Below are 18,582 nucleotides of genomic sequence, written 5' to 3'. Positions count from 1 at the left end.
TCCTCTAAATTTTTATCAGACAAGATTTTTGAGAAAAATCTTGCCTGACTTTTGAAAGATCAGTTGTTTTGTGGAAAGAAAGCTCTAACGTTTAAACAAGTTAAATGTTTTATTTATTGATATTTCTTCAAATAGAATATTCGCATTCTTCGTATCAAAGACTAATGACATATCCAAGGAGAATCTGATAGACTAGCGATTAACATGCGTTACAGAAAAGTTTTTATGTTAATTAATAGTTCCTCGAAATTCCATAAACTTAAAAAGAACTTCTGAACTCTTCATTTCCTTTGTGTCTTCCAAAGTGAGTCGAATGTCTCAGGCTCAAAAAAAAAAAAAAATAATGTGTCTAGTGCTTGAGAAGAATGTTTCGAAAAAAACACAAGTCCTACCCCAGACCACAGGAAGTTGATAAGTGTGGGAAATTAATTTAAATAGCCGACCATCATTGTTGAGGAATTTCGTTTGAATCCTCCCACACTCTCATATAGATTGTCGGTCATTCGCCGCATTTTTACCCAACAAAAATCTTTATAGTGCCTTGTATACAGTCTCGAGGGGTGGAGGAAGAAGTTTGTAAAGACGGACACGGAACAAGTGAAGCGTATCCACACCATCTTCTAACATTCATAGCAATTAATTCATGAATTATTGCTCTAAGGAGTCCCCACTGGAAGCCACTATATATTTTCTCTTGAGCCAAGTCTTTTTGACTTTGATGAAGGAGGATGAACTAATTATCATGGATCAAAGCCTTATTTGACGTTGGAGAATTATATATATGTTTGTTGATTCCAATTGCTGAAGAGGAAGTTGCTATTGTGGGCAATAAAAAAAAAGAAAGAATACCAAGAGAGACAGACGTTCACGAGGGAAAAATCTCTTCCTACCATCTGTGAAAAATCACTTCTTCACCGGACACTCTCGCACGTTGGAACGTCCATTCCACGAGTTCTACGACTTCGTGCATCTCAAATAATCTTCAATTCAAGTTCAAAACAAGATGTGCCTTCCTCTACATCTTTTTTTTTCCACTTCATCCTCCTGCAATTTACACAAACCACTGAAGATTTTACATTGTAACAATGGACAAGTAGAGTGGACAAGCAATCTTGTGGAGTGTGGGAAATATTACCGGCTGAAAGCCATGGCTCATTGTCTAAAGATGAATTGAACAAAAATGGTTGATAGGAAGACTACATTTCTTTTGGTTAATAACCAGGTGAAAAAAAATCAACAGCACCAAATTTGGATCTTACAACAATTGAGTGGTTGTATTCGCGAGACCATCATGAAAAATGTGTCGTGTAAATGGACCTTAAACAAATCACCTCGTTTTGATGTGAGCCGCGTCAAAAAGTCTCTCAAACTTCAATGAACCAGAATTCAGACGGTGTTTGCTAGACAATTTACTTTAAAATCCTATTGACATGAAAAAATGATCATTTCAAAAACGGCAAACTTTTTTTTTGGAATGTCATTTGGTGTTACTTTACATTTTGGAAAAACTGCCGAAAGGGCATGTGTTTAGATTTTTGATATCTACGTTACTACGGTTTTCTACGTGTCTTAAAGCTACTAGATTTCTAGTTGCAAGTTATCTCGGATACTTATTTACTAAAGCTGTCAAAAATAAGGGAACTATTTTATCAGTTAAATTTTAAAGATACATCTGTATATAGCTAGCAAGATTGGCTATTTAGATCTCGTCTTAACCCTTTAACGACGAGATAATTTTCGCTGACCGAAAATCAGCAATAAAATGAAACCGATAAACAAAATCAGTAAAAGGTCTTACATGTAACCTTAGAAATACAACAAAGTCTAATTTGGTGTATTTTTTGTCTTTATGAACGACTGGGGCAAAAATAGCCCAAAAATTTAAGTAATTTTTCTAACGATACCAATGATTGATATGAAAAATATTATGTTTGAGTATTGTAGTTTCTTTTACCAAAACGATTTTGCTTAAAAAAATTGGAAGTATAAAAAATAAATAAAATAATTTTTCAATATGAAAATTTAAAAATTCGTCATTTTTAAGCTTCAATATTTACTATATAGTAAATACCTGGCGACTTGCAAAAAATGTCCTAGATTCATTCAACCTTGTACTTTGCAATTACATAAACATAAGAAAAAAATAACTTTAGGTAGTCAGAAAAAATTATTTTCTTCATGGGACACCGGTGGTCCAATCGGCCTTAAAGGGTTAAGAAATTCAGCCCTTAATATTAAGATTAATCTTTAAACATTAAATTTTTGAAACGTCCTTTAAAAGCTTGTTCGTATTCGCCAATAGAGATCCTTAACTTTAAAGCATAAAGTTCTACAATTCTGAGATAGATCTATAAACGTAGTTTTTAAACCGGACTTCAATGCCTTATACGGACTTCAGACCTAAGGCTTAGCCATATGGCTTAATTGCTCTAATTTCTTATCAATCATGTTTTTTGGAAAAATTTAACTTTGAATTGGATTTTTAAAAATAAATTATCGATTAAGTTGTCAAAAAGCAATTAAATTGCTCGCTATTTTGGATTTTGAGACCTTCGGGAACTGGGCTAAATCCCTAGTCTGAAGACCGCTTTAGACAAACTTACGATTTAAGCCTAGAGACGGCTTAGTAGGAACCAAATGAAAATGTAGTTTAATAATTATTTATAAGGGTTTATTCGTTTTCTAAGATTAAGATTTGTCATTTTAAAGTCTCAAGTCTTTCAGCAAGCTGAAATGTTACAAAGTTACAATATTTTACAAATAACTAAGCTGAAATGGAAATATCAAACTGCCTTAAGATTTTTTTAAAATTTTAAACTGGACGAGAATATCTTTTACATCTTTCGAGTTAAATCTTTAAATATTTTAGAGGTAGGACTGTATTAGATAAAGCCTCATTAGTTTTTAATTCAGAATAAAAAATCTTTAGTTTTAAGACTCTTTAAATTTTTTCTATCTAAGAATTAGCGGTATCTCTTCAATTCTGAGATAAATCTTTAAACTCTAAGGCCGGCTTCAGACTTAAGATTTAGCCCAGTTCCCGATGGTCTTGAAATTTAAAATAGCAACAAATTTTATTGGTTTTTCAAAATGTAATAGATCACTTGTCCATGTGGTATAATATTAAGTGATAATTTTCTAAAAAATCTTGATTGATAAGAAATTAGAGAAGTTAAGCCATATGGCTCACCCTTAGGTCTGAAGTTCGCATAAGTGTACAATCACTCTTTAAAGGTTGATTCGTATTCTCGAATAAAGATCTTTAATTTTAAAGTGTAAAATTTCTTTACAAGTTTAAGTCGTAATACAACAAACTTCACAAGAACGAAGCTGAAATGAAAATGTTAAACACGAAACATTTTGAAGCAAGATTGGAATAAATAAAACGTCATTGGCCTTTAACTTAGAATTGAAAATCTGTAATTTTGATACTAAGTACTTAACCTAAATTTGGGGTGGAATACTAACTTTTCGATACTATCGAATCGATAGTGTTCAAAAAATCTGTATCTGTTAGATTTAGTGATTGACAGATTTTTAAACATAATTGAACCATTTATTGTACCGTTCTTCAGAGAATGTGAATACTGATAAATATTTATATTAACTACAAAAAGTAAAAGAGTAATTTCAATTCTTCAGAATCGACAGTCGAAACTAACTCAGAACTGAGGGGTATGATAGCATTCCTATAGATACATTTTAAAAACACAGTTTTAAGTAAAAAGTTTGAATTTTATGGATAGTAAAATCGAAATTCATTTAAAAGAAAAACTCCTAATGAAAGCGACGAGTTGATACTCAGTGCTCATTAATAGCATTTCTCAACCCATCCTTACCATTTCTTACGGTTATTTTTTTAATTTCCAATATTAATTAGACATAAGATTTTTGTATTTAGAAAATTCTTCAAGTCTTGAAATCCCACTTCAATCATGGGAGGAGGAATTGCAATCCCTGAGATGTCTGGAAATATTATATGATGTGTTTGGTGAAGCCCATCATTGATATTGAAGTCGTGTCTTGTGCGTCTACGGTTAAAGTGCGAGATCACGTAAAGAGGCAAATGATGTGGGCGGAAGAGGAATTTTTTCTCGTAGTGTCTTTCACCAAAAGGGAGGAATTTTTTTCCATGCTGGTGAAGAGGCACATGAGCAAGAATGTTCAATGTTCCACGAGGAGGAGGTGCAGATTAAAAGAGACTCATACAGTTAGGCACAGCGAGATATTCATTGGGAGACTGCGTAAATTTCAATCGAAAAAGATGTTTCAAACAGGAAGAATGTCGTCAAGTTCATTAATGAACATATACAGAAGCCCCAACAACATATTCATGGCATAGGCATTTTTCATCGGTCACAAAATGAACCACGCGAAAGATATTTAGGATGAAGAATTTTTTTCGTGTTTTATGCTAAAAAGAAAAATGATCAAAAAAGGTGTTGGGAAGCAAGAGATAAAATTAGTCAATTTTATGGCTTTTTGGATTTTCTCTCTCATATGACTGCCCCAGCGGTCAAGTGTGTCCAAATTTGGGCAAATGCTCTGTCGATAGGTATGCAAAAGAGTGTAATAGAAACACTACGGGTAAAACAGGTGGGTGTATCAGACAGTTCTCTAAGCGCATTATTAGCCATAACCAGTCTGGTATCTCCACACTCTTAACCGCCAAACAATTTGGAGAAACAATTCAATACACTCCATCAGCAAATTCCCTCCCCATTTGTCTTTAGCACTTCTACCTCGATCAGCATTTAGCTGTGAATTTTTCGTAATAACAGCTACTGTTATTCTGAGGTTTAATGTACCACCTCTGATCGAGCTCATATTCCCAGTGTAGGTGTTTTGAAGATGGCTAATTGCGAAAATTACTGACTACTGAAACCACTACGATATACCGGTCTTAGTACACTTAAGTTTGTCAGTAGGTAGTATCTTAATTAAGGGATCTACGGGAAAGATAACAAGGTGCAAAATGGTACCGTAGATACGGGAGACTTCACTGAGAGAAATCCGAAAAAGTTAAAATAACATTCCGGAAATGTGTATTTTACCCTGCAGTATTGATCCGAAATCGGTGTAAATATTATACTTTTTAGGTGTATTAGGGGTTAAAGTTACCCTTTTTCATGTTAATTTTACTCTTAAAAAGGTGTATAATTAACATTAAAAAATCTTGATATATTTTTACACTTAAAAATTGTTAAAATTATGAGGAAAAAAAGTTAATCGCATCCTTTTTTTTCTCAGTGTTCGCACTCGAGGGGTGACTTTGCACCCTTACCTTTCGTAAGCTTTTCTTTAATTCAAGCACTTAAGGATGGTCTTCATCGTTTTGATCTATTACGTCCGATCAGTAAAAAACATCAGAGAAGATTTTGCCACTCTATTAAACGACTTGATTAGTCTCTAGAGGAGGCTAGACTTAATCTGTGGAAGGAAGCCTTTCCACTAGATTTTGTCGAATTAAGGGAAGGCCTACCTCTTGGTAGTGATCAAGACTGGAAGGCATGGAAGTCTCTCAATCGTTTGAGAACCGGCGTAGCGTGCTCGAGAGACAACAGACGGCGCGATGGGGATTCTACAAATATGACGTTCTATGTGAAAATGGGGTGATCCAAACCACCTTCCATTTGTGTGTTTGTCCGTTGTCCCCTGCCCTCATGTGAAACAGAAAATTTGATATCGGCAAGTCCGCTTGCCATTGACGTCGCCCGTGTATTGGCAAGACAAACTTAATTTTATGCCTCGACACGATTAATAATAGTAAAGACCATCCTTAATTGCTAGCATTGAAGAAAAGCCTAGGAAAACCAGGGGAGTAAAGTCTCCCCCGGAGAGCAGAATCACTCGCAAACGGTATAGAATACTTAAGGGTTTTAACATTAATTTCATTGAAAAAGTATAACAAAAATATGGCGTAGGGGAAAGGCTCATAATTTTGACCTGTTTCTTATTTTGGACACTTTGGAAAGTTTCCGGGCTTCTTGTGACATTCTACGTTTCCCTTACTTGAACGGGAAGAGGACTTGGTAAGATTGGTTCATGAAATGAAGAACAATCGGCATCCTGTTGAGGCGGATTAGCTGTCCAAATTTACAGCCAAGTTGTCCAAATTAATAACCAAGTTGTCCAAAATAAGAGTCAAATTCATCTCTACATATCAATTCATTTTTAAACGTATTAAAACTAATTTTAGTAAAAACAAAGACAATAAATCCTTGCCAAGTTTTTAAGCAACCCTTCTGAAAAGAGAGTAACAAAAAAAACCAATTAGTATTGAAAATGTCGCACTTCAAACTTGGAACATCGATGCTTATAAGCAGACTGTCCAAATTTATGAGCCTTTACCCTATCGCACGTTATTCACATAATGTCTCTTATCTAGATCTTAATCATTTGTTTTTAAACTTTAGAGATAGCTTACATGCGATTTTGTTATAAGTTCAAATTTTTAGAAAACTAATTTGAACCGGATTAATTAACACAATGAATATAATATATGGTACATAGAATGTAGTAGGGGAAAGTACTCTCCCTCTGTACGATCATGCCTTCGAATAATGTGAATTTTCTTTTAGTTTTTCTAAGAGACTTATACATTTCTATTAAATATTAGCTTATCGTCAATTGCTGGTAATTCAGAGCATTTTCCCCTAGGTACGTATGGTAATATTAACGTAGGGATACAAATATACGGGTTTCCTGCTGTGTTCTCAATGGAGATCTCAGTGGCGCAATCGGCTCGAGGAGTAAACGTACTCGAGACCGTTCCAAAACATACTTAAATCTAAAAATCTATCGATAAATTATCAAGATATGATTTCAATTTCTCTGAAAATGGCACAGAAATAGGGCTATCAATAAAAGAATCTCAGCTCCTATAAACCAAAACATACTTATAACTTGTTTTATTATTACATCTTTTATGGTGTGACTCAGTAGTTTGGTATGCTTATTAGTTTTGAGTGTCGAAGCACGATTCAGCAGTGCGAAAAAAATCCACTTTGTCGATCGATTTCAGTGATTATGTGGTGGGAAGGCGCACAATTACAAAATTTAGGAACGCGTGTCGAACGAGGAAAAGTTTTCCCCAAACACGGGTGTGTATTTGTCGCATTCCATTTCGTTGCCATATCGCAATGGTAACAAAATAGTGAAATCCAAATAACTGCCAAAACCAACACGATGGAAACCAATGAAAAATAATATGCTCTTTACACATCACTGTGTGCAACTTTTAGGCACTTGACCGAATTTTTTCGTTCAGCAAATTCCATCTGATTTTTTTTATGAGTTCATCAAAGCATTTTGAATATAGGCCTGCAATTTGGATACATAGTCCCTTATTCACCCCCTAAGACAATTCGATAATATTTTCCTTGTTATTAATGCATTACATTATTACATGTGTGGAATCCCAACTATTTCAAAGTCATCACACGCACCTAATTAAAATAGCTGAACTGTGACGCTAAACGCGAAGACTAAAAATACATGTACGTGGTTACCTATCTCTGTTGCTGAGTATTATTTTGCCCCTTGCATGTGCATTCCATGAATGGTGTAAAAAATATCTGCCAGAGGGAAGAAACTGCCTTTAGAAGTCTTTTCTTCTATCGACCATGGGAAAAGTTTTCATTGGAGTTGTTCAGAAATCATACAATAAATACATTATACTGAAATTCCGGGATAGATAATATTCCGTATACTCGAGACTTTACTTGAAGTTTTTAATTGTCTAGCTTTGTAATAATTTTTTAGGAACCAATTGATTGGATTTAATGCACTTATGATAGATAAAATCTCTGCGTTCAAGTACTAAAATAACAATTTCAAATTTTCAAAAATATTGACTGGAATGGTTAAAACAAAGTAATTTCTTGTTTCCTCTTCTCATTTAATAAAAATGCTAATTTTATCACCTAATAGAACGTTAGACATATTATTCAAAAGATTATTTTACAAAGCATTAAATTGTTGAATTAACGATGCTTGAATACTAAAAATTTGTAGTAACAGTTATAGTGTACGTAATTATCTTGTAAATAAATATTTACTATTTTTTTTATTTCAAAATACGCTGAATACATGGTTTATCAAAAGCACTAAATGAGTAGAAGTAAACCCTTATGTTATAACTGCCCTAGATCTTTATTAATCTAAGCCTCAAATGTTTAAATTTCATAAAATTTAAGCAAATTATAATTCTCCAATAAATATAATTTTTAATCCTCAAATTTGATTATTCTTTCAATAAAATTGCAAAGAACTTCAAAATAACTAAGCAAAAATTAAATACATCAACTAAATATTTCCTGTTACCTGATGAATTAAATTTGTACTTGAACGGTACATTTTTTTAAAATTAAATTTGGATTTCTGGCAGAATTTTCTACAAAAAATACAATTTTCAGCGTGTTTTATAAACGTTTTGTCTTGTACAATAAGTTGTGATAGAGGTAATAAAATCGACGGTTCAAGTATGAGTTTAACTATTAGCTAGCAGGAAATATTTAGTTTATTACATTTTTTTTCAAAAACTGTTTTCAAAAATTATGTCCCAATGGCTGAATTTTTAAAATTTTAAAATAAAAATTTCAGAATATATAGTTAAAATGTTATATCTTTATATGGTTTCTTTTGTCCCCCCGCCATTTAATACCCTTGCTCAGGTCTTAGGCCTTAGGCTTATTTTGACCGATATCCTGTTCAATGAAATACTTAAAAAGAATCAAACTGTCAATAACTTAAAAGATAAATAATCAATAAATAACGGAAACGGACTACAACACACTTCAAATCCAATCCTAACCTCAATGTGCTTAAGAGGTCGAATTATTTTTTTTTAATATGTTAAAAAAAATGCCAAGGAAATATGCTTTTTTTGGTCTGCGTGACCAACGTAATCCTTAAGGCTTTTGGGATACCGGTGTCCCAAAAAAAACATCTTTTCTTATTAGAGGACAAAATAACTTTCAGCAGTAAAAAAAATGTTTTTCGTTTTGGGATACCGGTGTTCCACTGGTCCTTAAAGGGTTAAGGATTTATTCGTATTTTTAGATGAACGTCTCTAAATTCAAAAATATTAAATGATTTTTTTTAATTCTATAAACAAAAAAAAGTATCTAGATATCACAGTAACGAAGCTTTGAGCATGTAAATTCATGAAGTTTTCTTTAATTATAAAGAACATTGACTATATTCTATGATAAAGTTCTAAGCAGTTAGTCTTAAATCGGAATTTAAAGCATGATTCGTTTTTACTAATGAAAACCTTTAATATTTATAAGGTGTCAAGTTTCGTTAATCTTATTAGCAAAAGCATATTAAACTTGGCAATAACGAACCTCAAACGGAAATTTCAAATTTGAGCTTTCTATAATTTTATAGCGGATCGCGAGGACTTTTTAAACCTTTATTACTAAAATTTGTAATGTGGGAATTGTTTTATAACACATCCCACGTCATTGTGCTTCAAGTCATGATAGAAAATCTTTAAATTGGACACTAAATATAATAATTTTTAACCCTTAAGTTTTCTTATTTCGGATTATTAAGAGAATGATTCATTATCCTTATCTCTCTCAGAAACAGAGTTAAACTACCTTCTAAACGCAAAATAAAATATTGACGTTGATAGAATGTTTGAAAATAATTTACCTTTTTGTTAAATTTCGGCTTATCATTGAGAATTCTTATTTATATATTTTTTAAGAATTCCGGACTAAATTTTGAGTTTTTTGTTAGTAATATTCCAGTAAAATGAATGATTTTAAGAAACCGTTTTAATTATCCTTTTTACTTTTTCGTGGGAATTTTTCTTCGTTATCTCTTCATTATCCAGCCTGTGGAAAATTATAGATCTTGGAATACTGAATCTTATAGGAAACATCTAGAAATCACCAGTAGTGTCAGTGGTAAAATTGTGGCATTACTGAGAGAAATCCGAAAAAGTTAAAATAACATTCCGGAAATTTTTATTTTACCCTGCAGTATTGATCCGAAATCGGTGTAAATATTATGCTTTTTAGGTGTATTATGAGTTAAAGTTACCCTTTTTCATGTTAATTTTACCTTTAAAAAGGTGTAAAATTAACATTAAAAAATGTTGATATATTTTTGCACCTAAAAATTGTTAAAGTTACGAGGAAAAAAGTTAATTAGTGATGAACTTTTTCTCATTCAGATTGATTTTTGATGAACTGGATAATAAGAAAGCCTCTCTTTAATACGGAAATAAGGTAAAGTGCCCTCAAGTCGACCGGTTCCGCAATTCGACCGGTAGAGTTATTTATTCAATTCATTTATATTTGGACTGATATTTGGCGTATGATCTAACATTAATAGATCAATTATTCCATAAATAAATACGAATCAGTGACAATTTTATAGAAATTCAACATTAGAACATTCAAATATTGAAAACCGGTCGAGTCGAGGAACCGGTCGACTGGAGGGCACTTTACCTTATTATTATTATTTCTCTCAAATAGATTTTTTGTGCATCTTGATGTTTGTAAATAAATTTTAAAAAAATCAATAGGTGGATGTGGGGTACCTTTGAATTGGGACACCTTTAAAATCGGGTTGTTTTTCTTCCATTTTAAAATAAGGGAAAAAGCTTGATTTTAAAGCTGCCTTATTTCAAATGTACCCCACATCCCCCTACCCAAAGCCGGTATTCTATCTATGTAGTGTATAAGGTAAAACAGAAAATATTAGTCACCAAATGAATTTTTTCTTATCATATAATTTTCGAAGCTAAAGGTATTAAGCTAAAGATATCTATTAATCCGCTTATGGATGTATTTATTGCAAATCAGGTTCTCTTCATAACTACTGGTCAAAATTATAAAATCAACTACATGCTCCAATCTTTCTACAATATTGTCAATATTCCCAGTGACACCTATCATAGCAAGATCTTATCACTTTGGGTCTATTTACTTAGCACTCATGTTTTGGAATGCGATAGGGTTTAAATATGATTACACAATTTTCAAAATTGATCACCAAGTTGACCTCCAAACTGGAACTAAGATTGCAAACCGAAATACCAAAAGCTATGATTCAGGCCACAGTCGAAATGAATTTGCTAGATTATGGATTTTCGCGATTAAGTAAATGGGTATTTAGGTGTGTGGTGGCATTCCTGCATACTGCATTGCTTCGCAATCCCTTCCTTGGAAAACTCAACATGTTCATAGAAGGGAAAAACGCGAATTTCACATAGAAAAATGCATTAAAAATTTCTTCTCTGCTATGTGGTTATTTCTCAATCTCGATGGTTTGAAAAAAAAAGAAAGAGTGAAACACGACAAGCTCACACCAACACACGACTCGGGGTTTAGTTTCCAAAGTAAAAGGTCAATAATATTTCGATGCAAGCACGGAACATTTTCTTCAGGCATTTTCTAACACACATCACTCATACTTTTGATTTATTTAAATAAACTCCTATGGCTCGGTATCTTTTTTCCTCTATGACTTCTTAAACTTCTCTTGTTCTTTCCATTTTAGATCTTTTCATTTTTTTTTATTGCTCGAACTTCACAGAGAAAGCGCCAATGTATATAATCTCTCGATATTTCAAGAACTCGATATTTACACCATGTACCCTCTAGGGACGTTTTTTGTGAATCCGAAGTTCAGTGAGCAATGACGCTGTGCTTTATCCATTTGTATGGCGTTTACTAGACCTAGAGGCTTAACGGTTAGGAATAGCGACTTGGAGTTTTTTACAGGATCCCTCGAAATTACATTCTTTACGAAATTTTAAATTGTCAGACGTTAAAGTTTTATTTTTATAACCTCATGTGGAGTATACTAATACATGTTTTCAGATTGAAAGCTTAGTCCAGTTTTTAAGATCTCGAAATCCTAAAAAACATTTTAGTGTTTTTTTTTTCACATCTAACGGATCAATTGCCCTTTATATCTTATTCCAAGTAAAAATTCTTGCAGAAGTCTTTAGTTACAAAATTATAAATATTTATAACATGGATTTCATTTCCATAATTTTTCGATCTTGTGGTTGTTCTTTATACTTTGTGATAGAATAGTATCTTATAGGATCTGTTAGGGGATTATATTCAAGTTGATTTCTAATTTTGAACAGTTAGTGATGCATCACCGATTCTGATTACTGTACTATTGATTTTTTTAAAGTTAAGGTTAAAAAGTCTCTAAAGAGCATGTTTTTTAACGAATTAGGACAAGAATGGATTCATTTGAAAGGTCTTTGAATCTGTGACGCATCAGGACCGCTTCTAAACAATTATTACTATATCATTATTTTTTATTAAACCACGCTAATTTAAATAGTATTTTAAATGAATGATAAGTCGTGTCAAATCGACATGACAACTGGATACGTTTCTGTGTTTAATTCGTCTAATCACATGGTATCGGAATCTCAAAATTTTGATAAAATTTGTTGTCCTGGCTAGACCCTGACCGTGGTGTCACATATAAGATTAATATTAATATTAAGAAAAGCCGGACAGAGAGGTATATAATATGCAAAATTTCAAATGGAAAATCACGTGTGTTAGAAAGAGTACACTCTAGTGGAGTAATACGATAAGTAAGATATTACTGTTTGTATTAATTGCTTTCTGAATCTTAATATTAATCTTATATATGACATGGTCATGAGATAAAACAATTATCCATTCCTCAGGCCACAGAACACAGAACTCCGTTCTCCATGCTCCCGTCTTCTCGATTGAACCAACCAAACTGACTCTTCTGTCCATGAACTTACTCTTTCGATTCCCTTCCAGAAAGAGGAAGTGATTGAAAATTTTCAAATAATTACCGTTAGAATATTTATAAAAGAATTAACTGATAAAAGTGAAACCAATTTCATAAAAAAAACCTTTCGAATTGATAGCCTGAAAATAATGAAATTCATTTCCAAAAAAACGTACTTGTCGATTATTGAAGAAGGTCCTTGGTTTAAACCTGGGTTTACTATGCTAATTTGGTGCTCAAAATTTCATTATTTGGTAACCAAATTACCCGGGTCACCCATTGTCACTGATTATGACACAACGTTGTACTGTGGAATATTGCTAATGGGAAAATCATTTAAATTGAACTAACGAAACTCTCAGTACGATTAAGGGCAGAATCACATTGATAATAAAATGGTCACCGTAGCCTCACCGTATTTCGTTAATTTACGCATTTTCATTGCAATTCTTACGCAAATTTTCCATTACCGTATTACCTTATCTCATACTCGGTGGCACTAGGTGAAAATAATATAAGAAAATTGAAGAAATGAAACGAAAATTCGGTAAACGGTGAGCAAAAAAAAACTGTAAGAGAAATTAATCGTACAGTATTTTTTTGCTCACCGTTTATGGCATTTTCGTTTTGTTTCTTCAATTTTCTTATATTATTTTAACTTAGTGCCACCGAATATGAGATAAGGTAATATGGTAATTCAGAATTTGCTTAAGAATTGCAATGAAAATGCGCATATTTAACGAAATACGGTGAACATTTTACTGTCAATGTGATTCTGCCCTAAATGATAATATTACCTTACAAGGATTCTCAATATCAAAGCGTAAAAAGACTTTGTTGAGAGCATTCCTAAACCGATTAGATCAAGTCTGGGTTCGTTAGAAAGGTCTTGGAAGCTTGGAACCCCGGACAAATCTATCGTTTTTATCTCGTTATGACTAAGCTTTTAATCGGTTATAATTTTGTTTTGTTTATATGAATCGGTTTAGATTTGTCCGGTGTTTCAAGACATCTCTAACGAACCTAAATATGGTCTAACCGGTTTATTTAATGTTTCCTTCCAAAGGTTTTTAAGGTCAAATGATGAAAAGACTTTATTGAGAATATTTGTAAGCCGATTACATCAAGTTTGGGTTCGTTAGAAACGTTTTGGCACCCCGGACAAATCTGAACCGTTTTCAACTGGTTATGACCAAGCTTTTAATCGGTTATAATTTTGTTTTGTTTATATGAATCGTTTGAAAATCGGTTTAGATTTGTCCGGGGTTTCAAGACCTCAAACGAACCAAAACATGGTCAAACCGGTTTATTTAATATTTCCATCCAAAGGTTTTTAAGGTCAAATGATAAAAAGGCTTTATTGAGAATATTTTGTAAGCATATTAGATCAAGTGTGGGTTCGTTAGAAACGTCTTGGCACCCCGGACAAATCTGAACCGTTTTCAACTGCTTATGACTAATTTTCCAATCTGTTGTAATTTTTTTTTATCTATATGATCAGGTTGTGAACCGGTTTAGATTTTTCTAGGGTTTCAAGACCTCAAACGAACCAAAACATGATCAAACCGGTTTATTAAATGCTTCCTTCCAAATATTTTTCAATGTCAAATTATGAAAAGGCTTTAAAAAGAGTATCCGTAAACCAATTAGATAAAGTTTGGGTTCGTTTGAGAGGTTTTGAAACCCCGGACAAATCTGAACCTTTTTTAATTAATCAAAAACAAATTTTAAACCAGTAATGTTTTGGTATATATAAATCGGTTGTTAACCGGTTTAGTCTGGATTTCCAAGACCTGTCTAACCAACCTAAAAGGTTTTTAGGGTCAAAGGATAAAAAGGCTTTAAAGAGGGTTTTCGTAAACCGATAAGATCAAGTTTTAGGTTCGTTAGAAAGGCCTTGGAACGCCGGTCAAATATGAACCGGTTTGATTTGTTTATGAACCAGTTGTAGACCAGTGTAAATTTGTTTTTCATCTATATAAATCAATTGTGAACTTGTATAACAGAGGCGTGCAAGAACAGTTGAAACCGAATAAACGTCAAATGAAACATGTACGTCAATGGTCAAAACGCTACCAGAACAAACATATTTTGACGTTTATTTGGTTTCAATGGATCTTGCACACCTCTGTTGTATAAACTCTAGTTCGAGCATTCAGCAAAGCCGGAAAGCTTTGCCATCCCGGTTTTTTTGTTCTTCCAAGCTTGTACGTCAAACTGTGTATTTGTGGTTGAGAGAATTTGACTTTTGTGCCCAACTGACGTGAGAGAGTCGTATTAAAAATTAAAATCTATACAAAACGATGAGACAAAAATTTAAATTAGGAAGAATTGATCGAGTTATGAAGTGACAGAGAGACTCTGGAGAGAAGACAAACACGAATGGGGGGATAAGGCAAGAAAAAAAAACTTAATTTACATTTGACGATCTTTTGGTATATAGGGGAAATGCTTCTAATTTTGTCCAGTTTCTTATTTTGGACACTTTGAGGATAACATTGGACACTAAAAATAAATTGATTAAAATGATGGATTTTTATTCCAATATTTGATGAATAATGAATTATATCTAAATATTTGTTCCTTTTGGAATATTTTAACACTAAATACGTTAAAATTTGAATATGATTTGAGTTGAAATTGCTTTGTTGAAAATTCAGTGTGAGCAATTGCTTACGAGAAATATGACAGAACTTCGTGGCTTACTTCAGTCTTATTTAGTTTTGGTGAAGTACTAACAAAGTTTGTTCGCTGTTTTTGAGTGATATTATTGAATATTCATTGAATATTGTGTTGATTCACGTTACTGATGATTTGTACATTTGACCTGAAGTGAGATTTGCCTTGTGAATTATATTTTTCGTGTGAAAAATGGGAAATTTTTTAAGACATTCACCAGTGAGGTGATGATTCTTATTTTGGACAGGTGTTTTTCTCACGAAATTTCGTGAAGTTTTAGCTTTTGTGATGACTAGGTTGGACAAATGCCTGGAGAAATGAAGGAGCATCATCTCTACGAAAGAGATGCAGTGAGAAATGCCTTGAAAGGCTCCCGGAAAGGTCAGGGAATGAGCGAATCCGCACGTACTTGGAGTACCGAAGTCAACTCACTTTAATGAATGATATGGAAAGTTTCTGGGCTTCTTGTGACATTCCACGTTTCCCTTACATGAACAGGAAGAGGACTTGGTAAGATTGGTTCATGAAATGAAGAACAATGGGCATCCTGTTGAGGCGGATTATCTGTCCAAATTTACAGACAAGTTGTAAAAATTAATAACCAAGTTGTCCAAAATAAGAGTCAAATTCACCTCTACATATCAATTCATTTTTAAACGTATTAAAACTAATTTTAGTAAAAATGAGATGATAAATAGCTTGCCAAGTTTCTAAACAATCCTTCTGAAAAGAGAGTAACAAGAAAAGTCAATTAGTATTGAAAATATGGCACTTCAAACTTAGGATATCGATGCTTATATGCAGACTGTCCAAAATTAGAAGCACTTCCCCTAAGTATGATCTTTTCATTTCACGATCGCGATTCAAGTCAAGAATTCAAATGGAATTTTATAGTTCTATGGTTTGATGGAAAGAGTTTTGTACAAAAAAGAACATATATGAATAAAATGCCAGTTTCTGGGCAAACCATAAATCCTCCGTGTATTGGAGATTTTTCTCAAGAAGTCTCTCTCCCAAGTCTTTGGGAGTGAAGTGGAAAATCTCACGATCGAGTTTGAGATGGTGTGAAGCGTGGAAATCTGGTAGGAATGCGATCTTGAAGGTTAATCTGAGGTGATTGTTAGGAGATTCTCGAAGGTCTTAAAAAAAAAATGTACTTATGGTGTACCTGTCTCTTGGATCAATCCATGTTGTTTTCTTGGCATTGTGATCAATATAGTAGATTTTTCCATCGTAGTCCTGTCCAATTTCCCAACCATCGGGCAATTGAAGTTCACCATTTTTGCTATGTCTTTTTGGCATATTCAACTTTTTATTTTTAAGTTTTTTATTTTTTTTTCTTGTTTTATATTTACCCCAACTGAGTTTATTTCGGGGTTTACGGTATTTTTTTGTTTTATGTATTTTTTTATTATAACAAAGTTAAACTATAACACTGTTCTATGATCGGAGAAATATAAAACTTTTTTTTATTTTGCTTTCTTTTCTGAACCTTCTACTTCTTGGATTTTTCTTCACAACACCACAAATTCAATTCAACAGTATAACACAAACTTCTTCGCGTAACTCCTGTCTCACTCTACGGCACGTGGTTCGGATGATTGTGGAGTGAGATGGGAATATTATCCACTCTGTCCCGCCATATTGAAATTCCACAGAGCGATGTTGCCACTTCTTCTTCGTATGTTGCACATTCCAATGGTATTTTTTGTGTAATAATAGATAATCTGTTATAGCTTTTCTTGTACTTCTCAACACATTTTATAAAAACTCACACACACGCTCAGTCAGCATTTTGTTGAGCAGAGAGAAAAATTTCATATCCATTTGTGGGGTGGGATACACAACAAAAAATTCGAATTTCGAAGATCAAAACCTTTTTTTTTATTTTACAAATTTTAGCTATTTCTTTTTGGTCCGATCATATCTCCTGGTGCCAAAAGATTCACTTTCTGAAAGGTTTTGGAAACAGTTCAAAGGTGGAACAAAAAATAAAACAACTTTTTTACGAAATATTTTTTCGTAGTAAAAACGTAAACACTCAACAGTGTAGAAAAGAATTCATTCACTCGTACACTTTTGTGCTCAATTAATGTGTATCAATTAATAAGCATTTCCATAGATTTATGGACAGTTGGTGCTGTTTTTTTTTCGAAATGATCAGAACACAACTTGGTCATTTAGTCACAATTGCAGTCTAACTTGGTTATGAGTTGCATTTACGTTTATGCCTAATCTTTGAATTAAAAACAAGTCAATTCAATTTACGGTGAAAGAGTAACTTTGAAGAGAGAAAATATTTGCAATACATTCTCCTCATATGCACATCAATAAAAAAAAGCACAAATAAATAATAATTTTGTCTTATTTAGAGAAAAAAGAAGAAATTGTAGAAAAAAGACGGCACACGACACAACAAACTTAAAAAAAAAATGTAACTTAATCGATAAATTTGATAGCTTTCGCGGCGATTGGGGGCGATTAATAAAGAAAATAAAATGACTCGTTTTAGAGCTGACGGACCTCTCTTGAAGCGCTCATTTTCGAAACTGAATTCCTCCTGCAACACCATCGAACAGTCTTGCTGAAAAATTTGTTTTATATTTCACTTTGATCCCAACACATTAACAAAACGTAAGTTTTGTGTACAATATTTGTGTTGCTATAGTGCCCCTTTTTCTCAGTGTTACAGGCAAAATGCTTCAATGTTGGAGCAACATGCAAGAAAGATTATTTTTAACACTATACAACATCATTGGTAGTATAGGTAGTAACACTACATATGTATGTTACAAACATTTTCAACTATTCTGGCGCGATTCCATGGTTTTCTTCCACCACCAAAGAGTGGATGGATATATGTGGTTTAGAGGGAAAAAAACCAGCGGTACATTACTTAAAAAAAAAGCGAACAAGTATGAAAATTCTTGTTACTTCTATTCCCCTCACAGAGCAATTGTCGTAATTGTATAAACGGTGTGTGATAATAAATATTGACGTAGATTTTTTGGAATGTGTGTACATTTTGACTCAGTTTTTTTTTTCTACATCTTACTGTCGTATACACCGAAGTCACCACATTCTGACCCCACACGCCCATTGCTGCAAAAAATAAGCACCATAGAATGCAAGATTTTGCTGGAA

The 18,582-nt window shown here is 33.0% G+C and overlaps 1 protein-coding gene across 2 annotated transcripts in view; it reads right to left on the bottom strand.

Annotated features, from left to right (window-relative positions):
• Positions 1-18,010, bottom strand: part of LOC129800051 (protein kibra) — a 36,823-nt gene extending 18,813 nt beyond the window's left edge. Inside the window, exons 1-2 of one of the 2 annotated variants that reach the window (XM_055844413.1) lie at positions 17,214-18,007; positions 16,607-17,112 (exon numbers count right to left, since the gene is read on the bottom strand). In XM_055844413.1, coding sequence (XP_055700388.1) covers positions 16,607-16,740 — 134 coding nt within the window. In that variant the 5' untranslated portion in view covers positions 16,741-17,112; positions 17,214-18,007. Of the gene's footprint in view, positions 1-16,606 lie in introns of both variants that reach the window. The other variant, XM_055844412.1, reaches the window with a different exon arrangement.
• Positions 18,011-18,582: the final 572 nt, after the last annotated feature.

This window comes from Phlebotomus papatasi, chromosome 1 (assembly GCF_024763615.1).
Source record: "Phlebotomus papatasi isolate M1 chromosome 1, Ppap_2.1, whole genome shotgun sequence".
Lineage (NCBI taxonomy): Eukaryota > Metazoa > Arthropoda > Insecta > Diptera > Psychodidae > Phlebotomus > Phlebotomus papatasi.
This window is presented reverse-complemented; position numbering and strand designations above follow the sequence as displayed.